Source organism: Toxorhynchites rutilus, chromosome 1 (assembly GCF_029784135.1).
Source record: "Toxorhynchites rutilus septentrionalis strain SRP chromosome 1, ASM2978413v1, whole genome shotgun sequence".
Lineage (NCBI taxonomy): Eukaryota > Metazoa > Arthropoda > Insecta > Diptera > Culicidae > Toxorhynchites > Toxorhynchites rutilus.
Genome location: NC_073744.1, coordinates 116229995 through 116253846, shown reverse-complemented (window position 1 = coordinate 116253846; position 23852 = coordinate 116229995). Strand labels below are relative to the sequence as shown.

Below are 23852 nucleotides of genomic sequence, written 5' to 3'. Positions count from 1 at the left end.
GTTCAGGTGTTCATCGTAGTGCTGCCTCCACCTTTCGATCACCTCGCGTTCGTTCGTCAAGATGCCTCCTTCCTTGTTTCTGCACATTTCGGCCCGCGGCACAAAGCCTTTGTTCGAGGCGTTTAGTTTCTCGTACAACTCAACTCTGCACGATCGGAATTATTTGAAATAGCGTCCGGAGTTCCACAGGGAAGCGTACTGGGTCCTCTTATCTTTGTTCTCTTTATAAATGATCTATGCCCCCGATTGTCATCCGGGAAGCTATTATATGCAGACGACTTAAAAATATTCAGAGTAATCAAGTCAACACTGGATTGTACTGCGCTACAAACGGATATTAACATCACTTCGCAATGGTGCTCCGATAATGGTATGCATTTTAACATCACTAAATGCAAGGTAATCACGTTCACCCGTGGTATGTCGCCGATCAATCACGTCTACTCAATTAACACAACTCCTCTAGAACGTGTTCAGTCCATCCGCGATCTGGGCGTTGTCAGTGACTCCAAGCTGACGTTCAACGAACATATCGCCACCATAACAGCCAAAGCGTTTTCTGTTCTCGGATTCATCCGCCGAAACGCATCGCAGTTTACCGACATCTATGCCCTGAAAGCGCTTTTCTGTACGTTAGTGCGCAGTACTCTGGAATATGCCTCGCCGATCTGGTCACCCTATCACGTTGCTCAAGTGATCAGCATTGAACGTGTACTGAGGCAATTCGTGCGCTTCGCCCTCCGTAACCTTCCCTGGAACGACCCGGCTAATCTCCCTGATTATGCGGCTCGCTGCCAACTTATAGACCTTCAGTTACTATCATCACGAAGAACCCAGACACAACGGCTGTTCATATTCGACCTTTTGAAAAACAACATCGATTGTTAAGACCTACTTGAAAAAGTTTCCTTTTACGTTCCTCAACGTCAACTTAGACAATTGCCTTTAATTATCGTTCCTAGACATAGAACAAGTTATGGGTTCAACAGCCCATTCAGCAGCTGCCTAAGGGCCTTCAACAATGTTAGTAGCAGTTTCGACTTTAATATGGCTAAAAATGATTTTAAAAACCGAATAATGAACGTAGTTTAAGTTTAAGATCTGTGCGACTAGGTCGAAGATTAATAATAATAATAATAATAATAATAACAGCATCCAGTTCGTCTACCCCCGGTAACGCAGCTTCAAGACGCTGCGAATATGTTGCAGCAACGTTCGGCTCCTGTAGTCGTCGTAGGTGGTACCGTGGTGAGCGCTGGTGTCTTATGTTATTGACGACTGACAGTTTAGAACGCAGTTTGACCATCACCAGGTAGTGGTCTGAATCGATGTTAGCGCCACGATAGGTTCTGACGTCGATGATATCCGAGAAGTGCCGACCGTCGATCAAAACGTGGTCAATTTGTGTTTCTGTTTGCTGTGGTGATCTCCAGGTGTAACGGTATTGGAGGCTGTGCTGGAAGAAGGTGCTACGTATGGCCATGTTCTTGGAGGCAGCGAAGTCGATAAGTCTTAGGCCGTTTTCGTTGGTTCGCTGATAGGCGCTGAACCTACCAATTACCGGTCTGAATTCCTCCTCCTGGCCGACCTGAGCGTTCAAATCACCGATGACGATTTTGATGTCGTGTTTTGGGCAGCGATCGTATTCACGCTCTAGCTGCGCGTAGAATTCTTCTTTATCGTCATCGGTGCTAGCTAGATGGGGGCTGTGGACGTTGATAATGCTGATATTGAAGAAGTGGCCTCTCATCCTCAATCTGCACATTCTTTCATTGATCGGCCACCAACCAATCACCCGTTTTTGCATCTCCCCCATCACGATGAAAGCTGTACATTCCTATATCAAACGGAGTTGAAAAGTTAAGCGTGAGTTGTTGACTATCATCGGGACAACGATCAACAGCTAAGAAAATGAAGACCTATTTTCGTTCTAGACTCGATCCGAATCTGAATTCAATTGAGTATTGTGCGCTATTCTGGACTGCAAACGTGATAAAAAATGGTGTCACGAAAAAGGACAATCAAGGGGCTCAGAAGGTAAAGGGTGTAAGTAACATGTTCAATTTTCTCTTCATCGAATCTCTCTCTTGGTCATAAGTTACCTGCGAACACATTCCTAGCTGTATTTGACAATTTGGACGATAAGTAAGAACCTCATTTATCGGATTCTATACTAAACTCAAATTGCAGCGTATTTTCACTAATATTTTTCCATATAGTCTTTCTCTAGGTCGAGAGTTCAGTTTAGTTTCCAAATTGGCCTTCTTCAAGGCTAGAGGCGAATGAACTGAGAAATTTTCAAGTCACAAGAATTAAAACCAAGACCATCATTATTCAAGTCACAGTCCTGCTCCAGCTAGCAGATAGCAGTTTTGCTCGACACAAAGGAAGCTGAATATTGCAAACACTGGTGCAATTTTGTTCGGTAGAGTCAAAAGGAACACAAATCTCGTATAAAAGATCACTAAAAGATCACTAAACAAAACACACGGTTTTGAGAAAGGTCATTTGGAAAGCCTCGCTGCCGCTGTCATCTGGTCGCTAGCGGGATGACTGATAAATCGTAAATGAAAAAGATAGCAATGCTCTACCTGTGATTTTTTTCGGATCGATCGTTTCCTGGTGACGTTAAAGTGCAGAGCATTTCAAGTCGGAAGCGAAGAAAATATTTTTCAGCGGTGCGAGCTGCATTCTTTGGTGAAAAACTGAAAGTGAAAATTTGTCCCGCAACGGTTGCTGTCGACGCTCTTCTGTTGCCATGTTCTTCGGACGTTGTTTTTGGGACATTGGAAATGTATTTTGCTACTTAGATACGCGAAAGTTCAGTGTTTCAGTGTCGCTTTAGACAACGTGTAATCAACAAATTCTAAGAGTTGATTTGGAAATCAGCATTCGTTCATCGGCCCTTGTCAGTGCTACCAAATGTTTGTACCAAATAGTTTCATTCTGGAATTTCTTGCTTGGGGTGGACATCATCATCATTATAAAACTGCGTATTTTATTATCTCTAAAATTCAAGATGGCGGCCGCTACAAAATGGCGGATCACATATTTTCTCAAAACCTCATCGATATGGGTTTTCCAAAACCCCATCAATATGGGTATCAAATGAAAGTGCTTGACTAGTAGTACACAGTTATTTTTGCAAAAGGCAAATCCAAGATGGCTGCCACTACCAAATGGCGGGCTACATATTTTTCTCAAATCCCAATTAATATGGGTATCAAATGAAAGGGCTTGAATAATAGATCACAGTAGATCATGAAAAATCCAAACCCAAGATGGCCGCAATCACAAAATAGCAAATTACTTTATTAAACGGTTTTATTTAGCTTGAACTGTTTGTATGTATGTTTGTATGTCTGTAGGGTTGTCTCAAATTAACAGAAATTTGACCAATAGGAACTGACTGAATTTATGAAACACCTTTATCTCTGCTGTCATTTTAAAACTGCTTATCTTGAAAAATCCAATTTGGCCGCCGCTACAAAATAGCTGATTCCATACCATCTCAAAAAAAAGGATGATTGAGATAGGTGTATCAAACGAACGAATTTGACTTGGAGAACACACTATGCATTTTCTTCAATCCACTCAACATCGGTATCAAATGAAATTATTTGACTGATAGAATACAGTACAATGGTTTTATTGTAGAGAAATATTAGAATTAAACAGATAATGTACTAAATACAAGAAAATAAAATAATTAAAAAAAACTTTTTAAGTTAAACGGTTTAATTGTGATTAAACATAATAATGTACTAAAAGCTAGAAAATAATTAGGCAAGTAGCAGTTAGCAGTTATCACACCTCTCCTTCATTAGTCTAGGGCATTGATAAGACTAAAATAAAATCGTGGGGCACGTTGGATTTCCATTATCCACAATTAGCGAATTCATCACATGTCCCACGATTTTATTTTACAATGAAGAAAAGTATACATCCTTTGAAGCTAATCATTGAACAACTGGAAAATGTTAAGCATTGTCTGAATGAAAGTCCCGCATTCTGATTGGTTAACTGGCACAGGCAATCTACATTCTGTCAAGCATATACCGAGAATTTATAAATGCCTGTTTGTCCGAAACATGGAGAATAAATCGTAATACGTATCGATTCACATTGTGTACTAACGCCGAATTGTAGGCAAAAAGATTGCTCGTTGCGTCGGGGAGGAAAGCGTGTGGTTAGTGCAATTAAAAAAACATACCCATTTTAATGGGACTGTTGATATGAGGCTTCCATTGTTGTGTTATAAATATTTCCAATTACCGATGCAGCAGATCGTAATGTGAGCGGTAAAGGGTTGGGATTACCGTCACATGATGATTGTTGCGTGGACATAGTAGCTAGAATAACACACAAAGATGGTCAGTTGAGGGGCCCTGAGTTATGAGCTCATGATCGTTCGCTTAGTAGCGGACACGCAACCAATTAGGCTACGAAGACCCCTTTAGATAAAAAGGATGGTAATAGCTTTAATGGTATTTTGAGCTCAATTTTGAACATCGATATGAAAAAAGGCGTCGAGTTTTTCGTGTCCATGTTAGAATGTGTTTCCGAATTCTAACTCATCCCGTTCAAATGATATAATTCAATTTATGAAACTGTTTTTCCAGGACCTCCATTTGATGTATCAAAACAGTAAAAATTACAGATTTTCGAACAATGATAAAACTCAATTAGAATGCAATTACTACAATCAATCACAGTCCTACGTCAAGCTCTCGTCCGTGCCCCTAGGACCAGACCCATCTACTTTTATTGCGTGTGTTTTAAATGTGTATGCGTATGTATAGCGGAACGCATGAAGGAATTCTCGAAAAGAATATTTTGCCGGAGCGTGTCTTGGCTTGGCTACAGGGCGATCGTCTGGTGACGATATTCTTTTATGAATTTTGGGAAAACATGGACTGAAAAAAAGACAAATTCGAATCCGTAATGAGAATTACTGGTCTCATTGCTAAGTCTTTCCGTTAGTTCCATGACAGATCAGAGACATCTTGATGAGAAGCGGCTCATTGGTAGAGGCCTTCCAGAAAGGTTCCGATACTTACATGGAAGAATCTTCAAGCATGACTAAAATTTTTCAAAGATTATCTCGATTGGGTTGGCCCTGAACGTTTGGGTTGGCCAGACGAAACACAAGAAAATCTGATCGGATCCGACGGGGAAGCGTTGGGGTCGCTGTCTTATTGATTCTGCTTTCAAGCAACAATGCACAACCAAAACATTCAAATATGAAGGAGGAATAAGCTGGAAATGCTACTCCTGGTACGGAGTCGGTCCAATTTTCTGAATAAAGAGCATAATGGCTCAGTACATTTGCACTAATCGTAATAGAATATGTAATACATTAGGAGTGAAAAATGCCGCCTAAAGGGCCTGTTTATGTTGTCCTAAGCATAAAACCCATACTGGAGAATGAGTGATCTAATTTTCAACGCCCAATGTCTGTTCTTGGAAATGCTGGAAGGCCAGAATTTTTTTCAAATGCTTTTATAACATTGAAATGTATTTTTTACTACGATAATGAGCTAATTTGTCGTGATGAAAAACATACTGGTTAGCCAGCCAGTTGTGCTTCACTGTAATGTAAAATACAAAAAACAAATTGGTTGGGCTTTTCTTCAACTAGGCACTGTTTCACATAGAGCTGCCAACCTTCCTGATTTTTCAGAATTTCCCAGACTTATTGGCATGTTTCCCGATATCCTGACAAACACTTAATTTTGCCTGATTTTTCCTGATGTGTGTACTTTCTACTGTATCAGAACGAAAATTGTCCGTAAAAAATAAAATGGGTTCCCTGTTCAAGTTTACCCAGTTGAATATAAAATAAATGAATAAATAAAATGAGAACTGTCATAACAGCTTTTCGGTCTGCACATGTATAATGTTTACATTACATTAAATTCTCCTGGTACAAAACTGTACCTAACTTTTTAATCAATGATTGTCGCAAATTGACTTAATGAGTTTTTCCAACGTGAAAATCCCGAATAATTTTAACTATAGATGAGACGGTGGTAATACGGACATGTTAAGAGGAACTTCAATTGTATCTTTGGAAACTCATGTTTTCCAAAATTAAAATAGCATATTCTTACAGCTCAATATACTGGTTTTCGAAATAATTGGCCAAATGTTTTATAAAAATTTTGTGGGGCACTACGTCACTGACAGCACTTTCATTTTCGAAAATACGCACTTTCCTACACGAATAAGATAGAGCTGAAGGAAAATTAAATTACATTTGTTGGAGGATATTCAGGATTTAATTATTTCGAAGACCAAAATGTAAGTTTGTTACAAATATCATTACTGTAATTTGTTCAAATAAATTTAAATTACAGCTTTTGAGCTACACCACTTAAAACGGTTTGCTGAAAAGGGGTCCGAAAATTGTACACCTTTCCCAACAATTCTCAAAAGATTTTGAGGTTAATCACCCACGATGCCCGAAACAAGTCGGTTCGATTGTCGCCGCTGCAGCTTGGCCAACAACATCGACGATATGGTGCAGTGCGAAGGGGCGTGTGGCGGATGGTTCCACTATGGGTGCGTCGGATTCGACGACGGGATGAAACCGGAGCAGTGGAAGTGTTCGAACTGTACCACCAATAATGTGGTTAATAACCCATCAGTGGTAAGCGGTTCAGCAGCGAGTTCTGCTTCAGCGGGAATTCTCCCAAGTGATTCAATGACGTCATCTGCGAACGTAAACCCGACAACGTCTCACGCGATCGGAAAACAAATGAGACTTAACCTCAACCTGCTGGAGGAACAGCATTCCATTCTGTTGAGAGAGATGGAGCTGGAACAACAAACGGAACTTCAGCGAAAGAAATTGGAGTTGGAAAAAGAAGCGTGGCGAGTTCGCAGCGAAATCATGAAGGCCAGTGATTGGCGATGGAGTTCCAAACGTGAGTGGGCCTCTCGCGGACTGGACAAATCGTTTGGCTCATGTCATGGGTCGGCCAAATCCTGCAACAGTTTCCGGAAACACAATTGGAACCTTTGTAAGTGCCCCGCCGCTCATCCCTTCCGCCACGTATAGCCAGGGAATAGGATTATCATCGATGGTAGGCGCTTTTCCCCAAACAATCGCACCTACCAACGTGAACACCGCGACGATGGGTGCACAGTCGACCACAGGAGGCACTCCGTACCCGTATTCCATGGGACTGACGTCGGGATACATGCGCGATTTCCTAATTGGAGGTGGAAGAAACCAACCAGGATCGTCGACGCCGATTACGTCATCGATGCCAGCACCTTGGCTGGGCCCAGCGACGAGTTACACCATCCCTACGCAGTCACCATCAGCTCGGTGGGGCAGTTTGGTCAGTATATGTGGCCATGGACCAACGCAGCCGTAAGTCAGTACAGCCAATTACCATATTATTGTACACAAACGTCAGTAGGACTAGTGCCAGGTCATGTTCCACAGTATCCATCAGCTAGTGTAGGGATAGGCTACTCAAATATAAATGAACTAAATGCGAACAACATTCACCCACCTCACTCCTTTCCTCAATGCATCCTTAATCCTCCTTAAATACCTACTGTCAGTCAATCGGTGCCGGTAGTGAATCGAGTAGAGCTAAATGTGCCGACATCTCGTCAGCTGGCTGCTCGGCACGTTATGCCGAAAGATCTTCCTATGTTTGGTGGAAACCCCGAAGAGTTGCCGATATTTTATAGTGCGTTCCAGACGTCAACAGAAGCGTGCGGCTACAGTGAAGTGGAGAACCTCAGCCGACTCCAACGCTGCTTAAAGGGCAGTGCATTGGATGCAGCCGTCTTTTACTCCCCTCTGCAGTTCCGCAGGTAATGCAGACGTTGCAGCTATTGTACGGGCGTCCGGAGCAGATCATCAATGCTCTTCTCACAAAAGTACGGGAAGTTCCTCCACCGAAAGCAGAAAATTTACGGACACTAGTGACGTTCGGACTGGCAGTGCAGAACTTCTGCGAGCATTTAGTTGCAGCGGGTCAAGTGACTCACCTCTCAAATCCGGTACTTGTTCAGGAGTTGGTCGACAAGCTTCCGGCTCACTTGAAGCTGGATTGGTCCTTGTACAAACGGCAGTTCCTGGTGGCGGATTTGCGTGCATTTGGTGCATTCATGGCGAATTTGGTTTCTGCAGCGGCCGACGTGACCTTGACGCTGGACGTTGGTGGATCGAAAGCAGGAAGAACAGAGAAGGCGAAAGGATTCATCAATGCTCATTCAAATGCACCAGCAGCAAAGGAGTCGGTGAATGCGCAGCAACAGCAGTCAAAGGAAGGAGGTTTTTCGGTGCGATGTTTAGTCTGCGGTGAGCCGAATCACAAAGTGAAGGAGTGCGAGCAGTTCAAGAAGATGAGTGGAGAGAACAAATGGAAAGCTGTTCAAATGCACCAGCTGTGTCGCGTGTGCCTCGGCAAGCATGGTAGGAAACCATGCCGTTCCCAGATACGCTGTGAAATTCAGGGGTGTAGAATTCGTCACCACCCACTTCTGCACAGTGGCTCGAAAGTTTCGATACCCTCGGTTGGTTCGTCGTCCGGCCGCAGTGGCGCAGAGTTTTCTTCGAGTGAAGTCGAAGGGGTAAACGCTCATCGTGACGGTCAGGGTACGACGCTATTTCGCATTTTGCCGGTGACGATATTCGCGAATGGAAGAAGCGTGGACACGTATGCCTTCATTGATGAAGGGTCATCTGTCACGCTGGTAGAACAATGGATAGCAGATGCACTCAATGTCAAGGGTGTTAAGAAGCGGCTTTACTTATCGTGGACTGGCAATGTCACCCGAGATGAGGAGAATTCGTATCAAATTACGATCGAGGTTGCAGGAAGCGATTCAGATCGTCGGCATACACTTGAAGATGTGCGCACTGTGAATACATTGGCGCTTCCGACGCAGTCTCTGCGATACAATGAGTTAGCTGAGCGGTATCAACATCTCCAAAAGCTTCCGGTGAAGGACTACGACGGCGTAACACCGGGAATTCTCATCGGAGCTGGGCATACACCACTCACTGCCACCAAACAACTGCGCGAGGGTCGGGAGGGCGAGCCTATCGCCGCGAAAACCAGACTTGGATGGGCAGTATACGGATCGCTCCAGGACGGGAAGCAGAGTCGCTCGTATAACCTACATATTTGCGAGTGTACTACAAACGATAGGCTGCATGATTTAGTCAGGCAGTACTTCACCGTAGAGAACGTTGGTGTATCAGCAGATTGTGGGCCAGAATCGGAAGAAGAGAAACGAGCCAGGTCAATTCTTCAAGCGACGACCAGAAGAGTTGGAACCAGCTTTGAAACGGGACTGTTGTGGCGGCATGACTATGTAGAGTTCCCCGACAGTTATCTGATGGCGGTTCGTAGGCTACAGTGTTTCGAGAGGCGGTTGAAGTCGAACCCAATAATCAACGAGAGTGTTCGACGTCAAATCATTGAGTATCAGCAAAAGGGGTACATCCATGAAGCGAGCAACGAGGAGCTGACATCCACGGACCCGCGCAGGGTTTGGTATTTACCAGTAAGCGTAGTTCAGAATCCAAAGAAACCGAGTAAAATTCGGTTGGTGTGGGATGCCGCAGCCAAGATTGACGGGATCTCATTGAACAGCATGTTGCTGAAAGGCCCAGACTTGGTAGTACCATTACCGACTGTATTATACGGTTTTCGGGAACAACGTGTGGCGCTTGGTGGCGACCTGCAGGAGATGTTCCATCAGGTGAAGATACGCGCTGAGGATCGTCACGCTCAGCGTTTTCTTTGGCGAGACGACCCGACGCAACAGCCCAGGATCTTTATCATGGATGTTGCGACATTTGGTTCAACAAGCTCGCCGTGCTCGGCGCAGTTCATCAAAAACCTGAACGCACAGGAATATGCTGATGAATACCCGAGAGCTGCTGAGGCTATCCTACGTCGACATTACGTGGATGATTACCTTGACAGCTTCGACAGCGAGCAGGAAGCCTGTCGGGTAGCTGAAGAAGTGAAGCTGGTTCACAAAAAGGCGGTTTCAACATTAGGAACTGGCTGTCTAATTCTTCGGAAGTTCTGCGACGGGTTGGGGTAACGGATGGTTGTCGGGCGAAATCTGTCAACGCAAATAAGACAAATTCAGTGAAAAGGGTTTTAGGGATGCTATGGATGTCCGAACTTGATATTTTTGTGTACGCAAACGGACTGAATCTTTCAGAAGTTGTTCCGACGAAAAGAGGTATTCTACGGTGTGTAATGAGCCAGTACGATCCACCTGGTCTGCTTTCGCACTTTCTTATCCACGGCCGGGTCATTATTCAAGACATTTGGCGAACGAAGGCAGGCTGGGACGACACTGTCAACGAGGAGATCCTCCAGCGATGGCAGAGGTGGATCAAACTGTTCGAGGAATTAAAGAAGGTCAGCATCTCCCGAGCCTATTTTCCGGGTGTAAGATCGGAAGAAATTGAGGATCTGCAAGTTCACGTTTTCGTCGACGCCAGTGAGACCGCTTACGCTTGCGTTGCTTACTTTCGTGCTTGGATCCACGGCGAGTATCGCACTGCGCTGGTAGGGGCGAAGTCGAAAGTTTCGCCACTGAAATCTCTTTCGGTGCCAAGATTGGAGCTCCAAGCCGCCATCATCGGATGCAGATTAATGAAGACCCTTTGCTCCAGCCACAGTTTGCCGATAAAACGTAGAGTTTTCTGGACCGACTCGAAGACGGTTCTAGCGTGGATCAATTCCGATCATCGCCGCTACCGTCAGTTCGTTGCGTGTAGAATTGGCGAGATCCTCACAAAATCAAACACTGATGAATGGATGTGGATCCCCACAAAACAGAACGTGGCAGACGAAGCTACAAAATGGGGAAAAGGGCCATCCCTAGATCCTGAAAGTCGCTGGTTCGTCGGACCGCAGTTCTTTAGAGGACCTGAAGTGTCTTGGCCACGCCAACCCATAGCCGAGGAAACTCCAGAAGAGCTGAAGCCTTTGCCGTGCATGGTACAGAACACCAAGCGACAAGATGGGCTGATTGACTGGTGTCGATTTTCTAAGTTCGAGAGAGTATGGCGCGCCATCGCATTCATCTACCGTTTTGTAGAGAATTTTCGTCTCAATCAACGAGGACAGCCGTCAAAAAATGGGCATCTCACAGCAGACGAACTGAATCAAGCGCAAAATGCTCTTTGGCGTCTTGTTCAGCAGCAAGCGTTCCCGGAGGAAGTCAGGTTGTTCAAGAAGATCGCCGAAGGAGAACGATCAGTGAAACTGCAGAAAACCAGTCGAATTTTCATGCTTTCTCCTTTTATGGATGACCATGGTGTAATCCGGATGGATTCCCGTCTAAGAGGTGCGCACTTCGTTCCGTTTGACGCACAATTCCCGGTTGTTTTACCGAAGAGCCATTTGCTGACGAACCTCCTTCTAGATTGGTATCACCGAACTCACGCGAACAACGAAACGGTGGTGAACGAAGTACGGCAACGCTTCCACGTACCTTCTCTCAGAATCCAGCTTCGTAAGGTGGCGGGTTCCTGTATGTACTGCAAGGTGAAGAAGGCGAAACCATCTGCTCCACGTATGGCACCGCTTCCAGATGCGAGGCTGAGTCCATTCGTGCGTCCATTCTCTTACGTCGGACTGGACTACTTCGGACCATTGCAGGTCAAGGTCGGACGATCGTTGGTGAAAAGATGGGTGGCGCTATGCACGTGCCTCACCATCCGAGCCGTGCACCTGGAGATAGTGCACTCATTGTCGACGAACTCCTGCAAGATGGTGATACGACGGTTTCTGGTGCGTCATGGATCTCCGTTGGAAATTTGGAGTGATAACGGTACAAATTTTCAATGAGCCAGCCGAGAACTGAAGAAGTATTTGGAGCAGATTGACCAGCAGTTGTCCGCAGTGTTTACGAACACCAACACCAAGTGGATCTTCAATCCACCGGCTGCACCACATATGGGTGGATCATGGGAGCGACTGGTTCGGTCAATTAAAACCGCTTTCGCCGGGCTGTCGACCACGAGGAATCCAGACGATGAAACTCTACTCACGCTACTGATTGAAGCCGAAGGAGTTGTCAACTCGCGACCGCTCACATTCGTTCCACTGGAGAATGAGGCACAGGAGGCACTCACTCCCAACCACTTCCTCTTACTCAGTTCCCAAGGCGTAACCCAACCACCCGAGCCTTTGACGGAACGCCCTGAAGCCATGAGAAGCAACTGAAAGCTAATGAAGAGCATGGTAGATGAATTTTGGCACCGTTGGGTAAAGGAGTACCTCCCCACCATTGCCTGCCGCCCGAAGTGGACGGATGAGTCCAAGGAGTTGAAGGAGGGAGATCTGGCGTTAATCGTGGATGATTCCTGTCGAAATGGTTGGCTGCGAGGACGTGTAGTATCCGTGGTACACGGGCGTGACGGAAGAGTACGCCAGGCGTTCGTCAAGACTCAGAGGGGAGTACTGTGAAGACCTGCTACGAAAATAGCCGTGCTGAATATCCAGGACAACGCATCGTGAGTAACGCTGGACGACGGGATCTGCTGACCAGCATTACGGGTCGGGGGATGTGGGGGCACTACGTCACTGCCAGCACTTTCATTTTCGAAAACACGCACTTTCCTACAGGCCACACGTTACGATTGACATTTCCCTTTCTCGCAAGATATTGTCATAACAACTCAAATAATTTTTCGCACGACACGAATAAGATAGAACTGAAGGAAAATTAAATTACATTATGTTATTCAGGATTTAATTATTTCGAAGACCAAAATGTAAGTTTGTTACAAATATCATTACTGTAATTTGTTCAAATAAATTTAAATTACAGCTTTTGAGCTACACCACTTAAAACGGTTTGCTGAAAAGGGGTCCGAAAATTGTACACCTGTCCCAACAAATTTGTTTTTCATGTTTTTACTGAAATTAAAACAAGCCGAACAAGTAGAACATTTTTATCGGTGCGGGTATAATAGACATTTAGTTAGGGGGAATATGGACAGCTTCATAATATACGAAGCGTAGAAGTTTATCGCTCGCGAGAGGAATAATTTCGCTCTCTCTCAGTGTTGTGTGTTCAGTAACTGAAATAGAACAAAAATAGAGAGCAATATAAAAAAGATTTGAATATTCTTCCTTTCGCTTTCCATCATGCATTGGATGTGACTGTCCATTTCAACCCCACCAGTGCAATTATTTTAATAATTTAAATTTACCACTTACAAAACAATTTACTTTTCCGTACATACCTAATATCGCTTCTCTGTCTACTCACAAACCGAAATATAACCATCAGTGAATTCAATTTTGCAATGAAACCACTCAAAATGCTTAATATCGAAGCTGGAAAAATTACATCCACACGCTGAATCATGTTTGATTTTCGGTTTTAGTTTCCCTATTCCACTTTTGATCAGTATCCATTGTCATAGGATGGTTTAAATAATATAGAATAGCATGTAGAAGGAGTTCTCATCAACAGAAATTTGAAATTCATAATTCAACTATATAAATCAACCACCTGTCCATTATACCCCCATTGTCCGTCTTACCCGCGGTTCCCCTACATACACTCTTCTAAACTTCTTCTTATATAAATACTTGTCATGGAAGGATACAGTTTTGAGGTTGCGTGAAAGATGACGAAATATTGTAGAACAAAATAATAGAAATGTAGAATGCAGAATGAAATTTAATGTACAGTGGGAGAAGTTCCAATAAGCGCACCTAGGTTTTTTAAAGCATCTTTTTTTGAATAGAAGTATGTCAAACCATTTCAATTATCAAGTTTTCGTAAGTGTATTCATGTAGTAAATATATTATTTTCGCTACCATTAGTACAGTTGACATCTTAGTATTTACCTAACCTTAATGACAACATCTTGATCACCTGTCTAATCATCAAGATGAGGTATGTGTGTACATTCCTGTCATAATCAGTTTGGCGGTACAGCGTTTCGGACGATTTTTAAGTACGATGCCGAAAGGAGAGTTCTTAGACTAAACTGAACGGAGATTAACACGTTGAGTACCACGGTTTTATAACGATTCTATGTACACTTTTAAACGTATTAGGGCCGATGTTTCTTATCGTAGTGGAAGGTATTTTTGTTCGAAAGGGAATACTTATAAGCTTATATTCTTATATTAGTTACCTATATTATCATATGTTACACTGTCAGTCACCGGTGACCGACTAAGCCTGAGCGAAAACTCGGTGTCAGTCACCGGTGACTGACGTGGCAGTCAACGTGTTAATCCGCGAATTGAAGGATATCGGCTTAAATAATCGGGGGATATCGACAAGGATCAACAGAGAAGAAACAGTGGTAAGAAATTTTCTCGAAAGGGTCCCAAATATGGCATACGGAAGGAAAACAAAGGCAATTTCATACCGAGACCGGAACCGCATTATACAGCATGGAGAATATGGAAAGTTCAATGTCCAATGTCAATGAAGCAAGAAGCATATTCGAAAAGACGTGTATCTTTAATTTTACAAGGATATGGACATTTGTTTTACACTAAAAAAGCGAAGAAACCAAACCTTACCCCAAGGAACGTACAGGCGAGATTGGAATTTGCGAAATAACACGTGAACTGGAAAGCGGAGTGGGATGAGGTGATTTTTTTTCGATGAAAAGAAATTCAATTTTGATGGTCCTGACTGCTGCGCGTATTATTGGCATGATCTTCTATACAATCCTCAGGAGAATTGAGCTGGAACTTTTAAGGAGGCAGTCTCGTGGTATGGGCTGCTTTTTCAAAGAGAGGAAAGACACCTAAAGCATCCATTTTTGAATTCGCAAACTATTCAGAGCTGCTGGACAGTGTACTGATACTGTTTACCGAAGACGTAATGCACTACAGCATCATCTTCCAGTAAGATAATACGGTCATTCACGTCAAAAAGAAGTTTTTGTCATGGTTTTCCGAAAGCAAACATTCTGGTTTTGGACTGGCCAACTGGTAGCCCGCACCAAAACCCTATTGAGAACCTTTGGAGGATTCTAGCAAGGCAAATTTACAGTGGCGAACGACAATTTGGAACAGTTCGTGAGCTGCTGACATGTGTTAGAGATGAGTGGAATAAAATTCCGCAAATAATTGTTTATTGTTTATTGTTTGGATAAAAACTCATCTGACATAGTCTTAATGAATTAAAACTTAAAACTAAAACATTAAAACACAACATTGAACACATCGGATTTCACAATTCTGTTTTTGGAGCGTAGTGATGGTTCTCCAAAAACAAAAAACTGCTCTACTGACGAGAACGTACGGATCATTCCCGAGATCGGCTCATGTTGCCCACGATGACCTATGTTGAAGCGGTTGCAGCAAATACGAGGATCGTAGATTGAAATAATGCGGTCTCATATGATGGATAATCTGATTGATTCAATGCCAAACCGAATTTATGAGATCAATCATTGATCAAATATTGAATCTATCAATTCCATGTTTTAATCTATTTTGAAGAATAAAAAATGAGGTGCGCTTATAATAATTTGTACTCCGAAAATTTGTTTTCATAATTGAAAAAAAAACTGTTGACCATTGGACTGGGACATTCAATAGTGAAATTTAAAACTCTTATAAAGGCTATGTTTATACTTCCAAAATATAATTCATAGCACTCAAACAATTGAAATACATGGGTGCGCTTATAGGAATTTCACGCAATGTATGTAAGTCAACGCAAAAACGCTTTTGTTATCCCAAAAATCGGCTTTCCGGGCAACCCAATATGGGCTATCCTGATTTCACATATTGAATGAACAATTTTGTTATGTTCCTGATCGTTTACAATTGTTTCGTCTAGTACTGTATGTTATATATTAGTTTTTTTCGGAAATAAAGTGAAATTCATATGAGACCGCATTATTTCAATCTCAATGTAACTGTTATCAAAAAGTACGAGCAACTACTACATTCTTCATAGTAGAGAACTAAGAACGGCGGCTGTCTAGACGTTCGCGTCTATTCGAAATGTGTTTCAGTCCAGCGTCCGAAACACTCCTATTTATCAAAGATTGATAGTGTTGGGGGGAAGATGTATGAAATCAATGACGAAGATCATTGGGCGATTTGAATATTCATCGCGTCGCGTATCTAATTAAGTATTCCTGCCAAATTTTGTTTTTCTGTGCGCCATGAAACGTAAACAAACTAGCGCGAACTGCTTCGGTACGGGTTCGAGTTCGAAGCACGGTTTTGTTTAGAAAGCTGTTGTCAGACATTCGTGGTTTTTTTCGTTGTTTCTTCTCCGACAGCGCGCGAATAAAAACCACAATTTGCTCTCTCAAAAATTGTGCTGCTGCCCTGGTACATACGTCATCCTATGTTCAATGGTAAAAGTTCATCAAACAATCACTCCTGTACCCTTGCGCAACTGACAACCCTAGTCGATGTGTTATTTCGAACGACCGTCAGACAGAAGAGCGATCGCATTGTTTGGCATCAGCAATATTCACACTTTTGTGGAGAGACAAAAGACCCTGATAATCGATTTTTTTTTGCACCTGGAAGATCGTAAGTATATCCTACGGGAAGTATAGCAAATGTTGCCAAATATTTGAAAGGTTCAAATTATAAACAAATCGTATATTGTCACGTTGCTTTGGCTCCCAAAGCAAACCATTAAATATAGTTATGTCTCGCGGTTTGATGTACAAAAAATCATAAACTGGGTGCTTGTAAAATTATAAATTTTCATGCCGGATGCGAATATCGAAAGTCATGGCCCGAAATTGGTATTCCGATCGTGTAGAATACATCATATTCATGAACAACTGTTTGCTGAATGGGCGATGGTTTTTCCAAAACCTTCATTTCGATGGCTGGTTTGTAATGTCTATAATTTAATACATACAGATTGCGTGATTTGTCTAATTTTGCTGATCACTTTGGGGACAATTTACTCCTCGCCAATGAGCTGTGCGTTCAACAAACCACTACAGCAGATTTTTAATTGCCGCTTTTTTCCATTCAAAAGAGCAACTGTCAAACCGCACTGTAGAACACCAAGCTGCTCCTCGCGCTTTACCACTCGATAAACACCATTAACTATTCACTACCTAATAATTTTCCATTCACTCACCAACAGAACCAGAAACAATTGGAATAAATCTTCTTTACGTCGCACGATCAAGGATAGTTGGTACGATCTCCGCTCAACGCGCGACGATTTTCCACCTAGATCCGACCGAACCGATAAAGTTCCCACAGCTTGATTAGCTTTACCCTACTGGTTTACGTCGTCTATCGCCGCGGCACAGCGGATGCAGGAGCAACAATAGAGAGGAGATGTTTCGTTTTCAGCAGCGAGACTAAGAAGCGAATCTTCATTCTTCGAGTAACGACAAATGACTGAAATCTCTGATAGCGATGCCTTCCGCAGGTAAGCGTATTTTTCCGCAAGGCTTCCCTCTAGCGCAACGCTGCCGCTACTTCTGACTTTATCAATCGGGCACCCGTTGATCGAAAAAAAACAGACAAATGTGTACGACAATGTAATTATTCATCACTGCATGTCACATATTTTATTATGTCACTTATACGCTCATATTCGCGATCATCCACCGGTCATTAAATCCATTACTTTGGGGGAGATCTGTGGAGCGCGCTTTCCGTAGTTTACCTGTGTACGTATGTGGTAGCACTTTTCATGATTCGAAATTTTTACCAGAATCGCTCTCTCTCTCTCTGAACAATAGGGACTGTCTCTCAACATTTGTGTATGTTGGTGTGTTTAGATTTGGAATCTTTTGTCGACACAAATAAACAACGTAATTACAGCATTAAATGTGGTCTTCTTTCATTGTTAACAAAACGCTTAAGAGCCACGTGCTCGAGAATTAGCGCGCGCGCAAACGCAATGTATACGCGAAAGGGAATGCTGCCCATGTGCCCATCAGCCGCGCGCAAGCTGTTCGTTTGCGTGTGGCCGACTGGAAAACGATATTTCAGTAACGGATATTCACGTCAGTGAAGCACATATCAGATCGATATACATTTCAGCAAATGGCATGCAACTGTTTTGTCGGGTAACCATCATCATCGCAATCATCTCCCACAATCCTGCACCATTTGCACCAAATATACTGTTCTATCGTTTGCACATAGAAATATTTTTCTCTCATCTAGAATACAAAAAAAATATCATAGAATAACCCCATTCCAAGCGGTTATGAACCAGAGAACCAAATTTCAAATCTAGTTTTAGGAGAAAATTTAAATTTGAATAAGCACTAGTCTATATACCGTTCTGAATCATATTTCGGACACATTTTGTTAATATCTTGAAATGCTTAATGTCCTGTTGATATAACTATGAAATTAATATCACAATTGATTCTTTAGATTATCTCCTTAGTTTTACTATCATTTTCTATTAGATTTACTTTTGAATTATAACATAGTAGGCAAACATCTAACAGCATTACTCATTATTGTTTGTTTTTGACGTTCGCTTAGCGTGAGCAGGTAGAATATAACCGTTTATTAATAGTTCAATTTCTCTCGTGTTTCATCCCTGATCATCATCGTTATCAGTAAACTGTTTTTTGCTTGGTAAGTGTTTCACAGTTTATTATAAAACATAATGAAGTATATTGTAATTTTACTTCAAAAAATTATAAAATAAAATGTCCGAAATTTGAATCGAATGTTTTTCCTAAGATTCATATTTCGGACAGTTAATATTGGTGATACTACAATTTGTGGTTCAGGTTGCGAAGCGCAAATTGGATGCCATTCGAGCAGGATCGTCCATCCGTACTGCTGCAACCCAGTATGGTATTCCCAGAAGTACTCTTTTCGACTGTTGGAAGGAGTCGCACCCAAACTCAGTCGGAAAACCAACAGTTTTGTTGGAAACAGAAGAAGGAGAAATCGCTGCTTGGGTGGAGGAAATGGCTGCAGCTGGGCTTCCCGTGTGCGAGGAAATCCTCAGAATCAGTGTTGGCCAATATACAAAGCGATTGGGCAAACAGAACGTTTTCCCCACGGAATGCCAACAAAAGGATGGATTGCAAGGTTTGTTAAGAGACATCCTACTATTTCCAAATGCACCGCGAATCAAATTTCGAAGAAAATGATCGTTACTGAAGCAAATGTGCGATATTGGTTCGCAGAAGTCGAGGCATTTTTTTCCCCTGTTGGATGTGAACCACTGCGTCCATTATTCTGAACTATTGTGGTATATCCCATTTTACTCCATACTCCACTTCAAGCTTACCTACTGCTTATTGATGAAGAAGTAGACTGAAAGCTATAGCGAGATAGGTGCCAATCAGGAATACTCTGTTTGATAAATGTTATAATCCTGATCGGCGACGCAGACCAAATTTCCTTGGGCTCCAGAATAGCCTTATCAAGGTATTGAAGTCTGCGTCTAGTTAGAGCACCACAATTACAGACCAAAAGTGTTGAGGTTTCGCTTTCGGTATTACAAAAACGACAAATATCATCTTGCACTAAACCTATGTTTTTGAGATGGTATTTACTCGGACAGTGTCTTGTTATAAGGCCCGTGATTGTGCTGAAGTTTTTCTTATTAAGACCCAGCAATTGTTGATTAATTTTAATACTCGGCGTGATAATTTTTTTTTTGACTGATTAAGTTGTACCGCCAACCAGTTGGCTAACACTTCCCGGTCTTCACATTTCTTCAGCTCACCTTTCAACACACAGTCAGAAATTCTACAGAATGGTTCTGGACCAGTAAAAGGTGAGCTTGAGCCGTTCCTGGCAAGTTCATCTGCTCGCTCGTTTCCTTCTATGCCGCATTGGCCAGGAATCCAGTACAGTTGTACCGAACATATCCGACATAGTTGCCGTAAGAGGAGAATGCATTCCCAGACAATTTTTGAGGAGCATTTAAAAGCATTTAGAACTTTAAGTGCCGCTTGACTGTCTGAGAATATGCAGATGTTAGCATGTCTATATTTTCTTTTAAGGCAGACATTTGAGCATTCTATTATCGCAGCTATTTCTGCCTGAAAAACTGTTAGACAGTTTCCCATAGCTACAGAGATTTTTGTTCTGGGACCATACACTCCAGCACCTGTTCTGATTCCCATTTTTGACCCATCAGTGTAGAACATGATTGAACCATTACGAACACTGGGACCGCCTTCATCCCATACTGAACGAGAAGGTACGATTACACTGTATGGAATGTCGTAGTTAGTCCTAGGTTCCATCCAATCACTGTTCATCTCTGAGGATGGTCCTACGGGTAAGAGATTCAGGATGCTCAAGTGACCAATTTTGTTTCCGTCTAGTTTTTTTTCCATTGTTTAAGCGTTAGAGCGCTTTTCTTAGTCTCTAGCTGAACATGTTGGTTCAGAGGTAGCAAGTGAAGGATAGCCTTCAGTGCCTTCGAGGGTGTGCTTCGCATTGCTCCAGTAATTGCAACGCATGCTAGTCGTTGGAGTTTGTTTAGCTTTTTTGTAGCTACAGTCTCCTTGGTCTTTGGCCACCAGACTAATGAGGCATAGGTTATCCTAGGCCGCACAATGGCAGTGTAGACCCACATTATCATTTTTGGTTTAAGGCCCCATGTTCTTCCTATGATTTTAGAACATGCCCATAGGGCTGTATTGGCCTTACTGATTATTGCATCTAAGTGCGCATTCCAGTTGAGTTTAGTATCTAGGATAACACCTAGATGTTTCACTGGAGCGCTCCCCCAAGATATAAAGACTGCAGATGTTGTTTTTTTCTTTTTGGTGAATGGAACAATTGTTGTTTTTGAGGGATTTATGCTCAGACCTTCTGTGGTACACCAAGTTTGTGTAAGGTTTAAGGCCATCTGCATTCTGCTCGATATCACGTCGTCGAACTTGCCTCGTAACATTATGACTAGATCATCGGCGAAGCCCACAATTTCAAAACCTTTTGCCTCTAAACTTGTCAGAAGGTCGTCAACTACTAGTGGCCAAAGGAGAGGTGATAGAACGCCTCCTTGTGGGCAACTCTTTGTTGCAATCACATAATTAGACGACCCGCCCAGCTCCGAGGTGATTTGTCTGTGTGTGAGCATGCCATGGATCCATTCGACTATACATACAGTTATCGAAGTGTCTTCTTCTCATTGCCTGTGCCATTGATAGATAAGAAGCATTATCAAAAGCACCTTCGATGTCAAGAAACGCGCATAATGCGGTTTCTTTTGACAAGAGAGATATTTCAATTTTTGTCACAAGCATGTGTAGTACTGTGATTGTGGATTTGCTTGATTGGTAGGCAAACTGGTATTTGGATAGTGGGTATTGATGATAAACTAATTGGTCTGAAAGCCTTTGGAAGTGATTTGTCGCGTTATCCCGCTTTTGGGATGAAAACTACTTTCACAAGTCTCCATATCGAAGGAATGTGCTCTAGTATCAGACTTGCCTTAAAGATCTCGATTAGAGATGGAATTAGTTTTGATTCTCCATTTTGATTCAGGGCTGGAAAAATCCCATCTGCACCTGCAGATTTGTAAGGTAGAAAGGATCTCACCGCGTTTACTACCCTGGCCCTCGTGAAAGCTAATCCAGCAACTATATTTGCGACATCCTTTGCACTTTCGGGTCCTGTGAGACGCCTTCGAGAGCATATTATAGCCAGTATTTGTATCCTAGTGGACAGATGTAGATCCCGGAAAGTGAGTCTTCATCAGTAAGTCTAGTACTTCTGAGGGGGGTTTTGTGAACGAACCGTCATCCTTTTTAAGCGATCCAAACCTGTTCGAGTGGTCTTTTGCCAAAGTCTTGTTGAGTCTAGCAACGATTGGGGTATTTTCAATGCTTTCGCATTTATATACCCAGGATTTTCGTTTAGATCGTCTCAGTTCTCTACTGTACTCAGTTAAGGCTCTCTTATATTGAGACCAGTCCGAGGTAATTTTTGCTCTGTTGAACAGTTTACGCGCCGTTTTGCGAAGCCATTCGAGCCTTTTATTTCACCAAGGAACGTTTCTTGTCGAAGAAACTTTTCTCAGTGGGCAATTACTGTTGTAGGCAGAGACTATCGTTTCATTTAATTCTTTTGTAGCTGATTCAAGCTGCTGAATCGACCTTATTTTCGAGTTTAGAGTTTTTGACTCGAGTTCAAATGCATACCGATCCCAATTGGTTTTTTTTGGGATCTCGGTATTCTCTATGAACTTCCATGCCACCATTCCATTCAAAAATAATGTGTCTATGATCAGACAAAGACGCCTCTTCGGAAACGTGCCAGTTATGGATATTTTCTTGAATAGCCGGGCTGCACAGCGTTAGATCTAAGACTTCTTGTCTGATAGCGTTAATGAAGGTTGGTTCATTCCCTTTGTTAGCAATATCTATGTTGTTTGACGAGAGAAATTCTAAAAGACACTCACCTCGGTAGTTAATATCCGTACTTGCCCACATGGTGTGATGAGCGTTGGCATCACATCCGATAATGAAGTCCTTGTTAATTTCCCTGCAGTAATTTTACAAACGCCGCTACCTCTCGTGGAGGAACCTCAGGAACGTCGCCTGGAAAGTAAGCCGACGCAATTACGATGTCGGCCCTTCCTTTGGCGGTAGGAACTTCCACTCTGATCGCGACGATGTCCCTTTGAATGAACTCTGTAATAGGAAAGCATTTAATGTTTGCATTTACTAAGACAGCAGCTCTTGAGGAGTCATGCTTGTCATCATAGAACAACTTACATGAACCTGTTTGAATTCCTAGTATTCTTCCTTTGTGAACCCAAGGCTCTTGTATAAGAGCTAGATCCACAGCGTCTTTTATAAACCTCCTGGATAGCACGCTCGACGCTGCTTTGGCGTGATGGAGGTTTATTTGCAGAACTTTAGTGTTCTGCATTAGGTTGGGTTGTCCGATCTGGTGGTTCATTTGGGAGGATCGGAGTCCCATCTGTTTTTTTTTTTGAAAATCAGGTCAGGTTTTTTGCTTGTTCCAGTTTCCGTATTCGTATTGGATCTGGGATGGGTTTGAAGAAACTCACCTTTTTTACTTCCTAACCTGTTGGCGATAACCGTTGAGTTTGTACCGCTTGGGCCGGGAATACTCAGAATGCCAAGCTTCTTGTTTTCGGAGAAGCTTTACGAGGGCGCTTTGGTTTACCAGAAACCCTTCTGACGACTTCTTGAGCATTTTGTGGTTCCACTATTTTGGAGTCACTAGTCTCTGAAGACTTCAGATTTCCTGGGTTTTTGGAATTTTTAGGTTCCACGTTTTTGGCCCCAGATCTCCTTTGAATACACCGGAGCTTTTATGGGTTATGACTTGGCGCTGCTTTGGATTTGTTTTCCTCAGCTTAGTTTCGCCAAATCGGAAGTTTATATTGAAGTTTGTGCTAGTTAGTTGACGCATTGAAGCTTCGTCGACTGTTAGCGTCCAGTCCGCGTGAATTTCGTTGGGATTGGATCTCTTTAGTATTCGCCATTTATCGGTGGAGAGATTTTCATTTTGACTCTCAATGAGGCTTTTGAGTCTCTCGTCGCTGAATGTTGCGCTTTGTGGGAAAAAGGCATGGAGAATTTCTGGACGCGGAATATTTCGTTAATCACACGTACAAATTGTTGAATTTATGGTGGGTGTTTGGATTTATTGGTGTAATGATGATGATGTTTTGAATTATAGAGGCTCTCTCAGATTCTCAGACTACCTCAGTTAATACGCCTCTAGCCTTAAAAAGGTCAATTTGGAAAACTAAATAAAACATTCGGCCTTGACAAAGACCATTTGGAATGCTGCCGCTGTCGCTGCCAAATGGTCACTAGCAAGATGACTAAACCCAGCTGGCGTCGTTGGGATTTTCTGAGGCGAAAAATCTCTGGTTACGTCATCCTTCGGAGCGGAAGT

The 23852-nt window shown here is 42.7% G+C and overlaps 4 protein-coding genes across 4 annotated transcripts in view; 3 read left to right on the top strand and 1 right to left on the bottom strand.

Annotated features, from left to right (window-relative positions):
- Positions 1-17385, bottom strand: part of LOC129763464 (UNC93-like protein) — a 104162-nt gene extending 86777 nt beyond the window's left edge. Inside the window, exon 1 of the mRNA XM_055762550.1 lies at positions 17107-17385. The gene's annotated coding sequence lies outside the window, so the exon portion shown is untranslated. The remainder of the gene's footprint in view (positions 1-17106) is intronic.
- Positions 1-23852, top strand: part of LOC129763470 (protein stunted-like) — a 418419-nt gene that overhangs the window by 361519 nt on the left and 33048 nt on the right. The gene's annotated exons all lie outside the window — the stretch shown is intronic.
- LOC129761363 (uncharacterized) lies at positions 7840-10086 on the top strand. The gene has a single exon (XM_055759083.1). It carries the CDS (start codon positions 7840-7842, stop codon positions 10084-10086), a length of 2247 nt encoding a protein of 748 aa, XP_055615058.1.
- Positions 10248-12227, top strand: LOC129761362 (uncharacterized). Its single transcript, XM_055759082.1, has 2 exons — positions 10248-11809; positions 11855-12227. The coding sequence occupies exons 1-2, from the start codon at positions 10248-10250 to the stop codon at positions 12225-12227; spliced, it is 1935 nt and encodes a 644-aa protein (XP_055615057.1).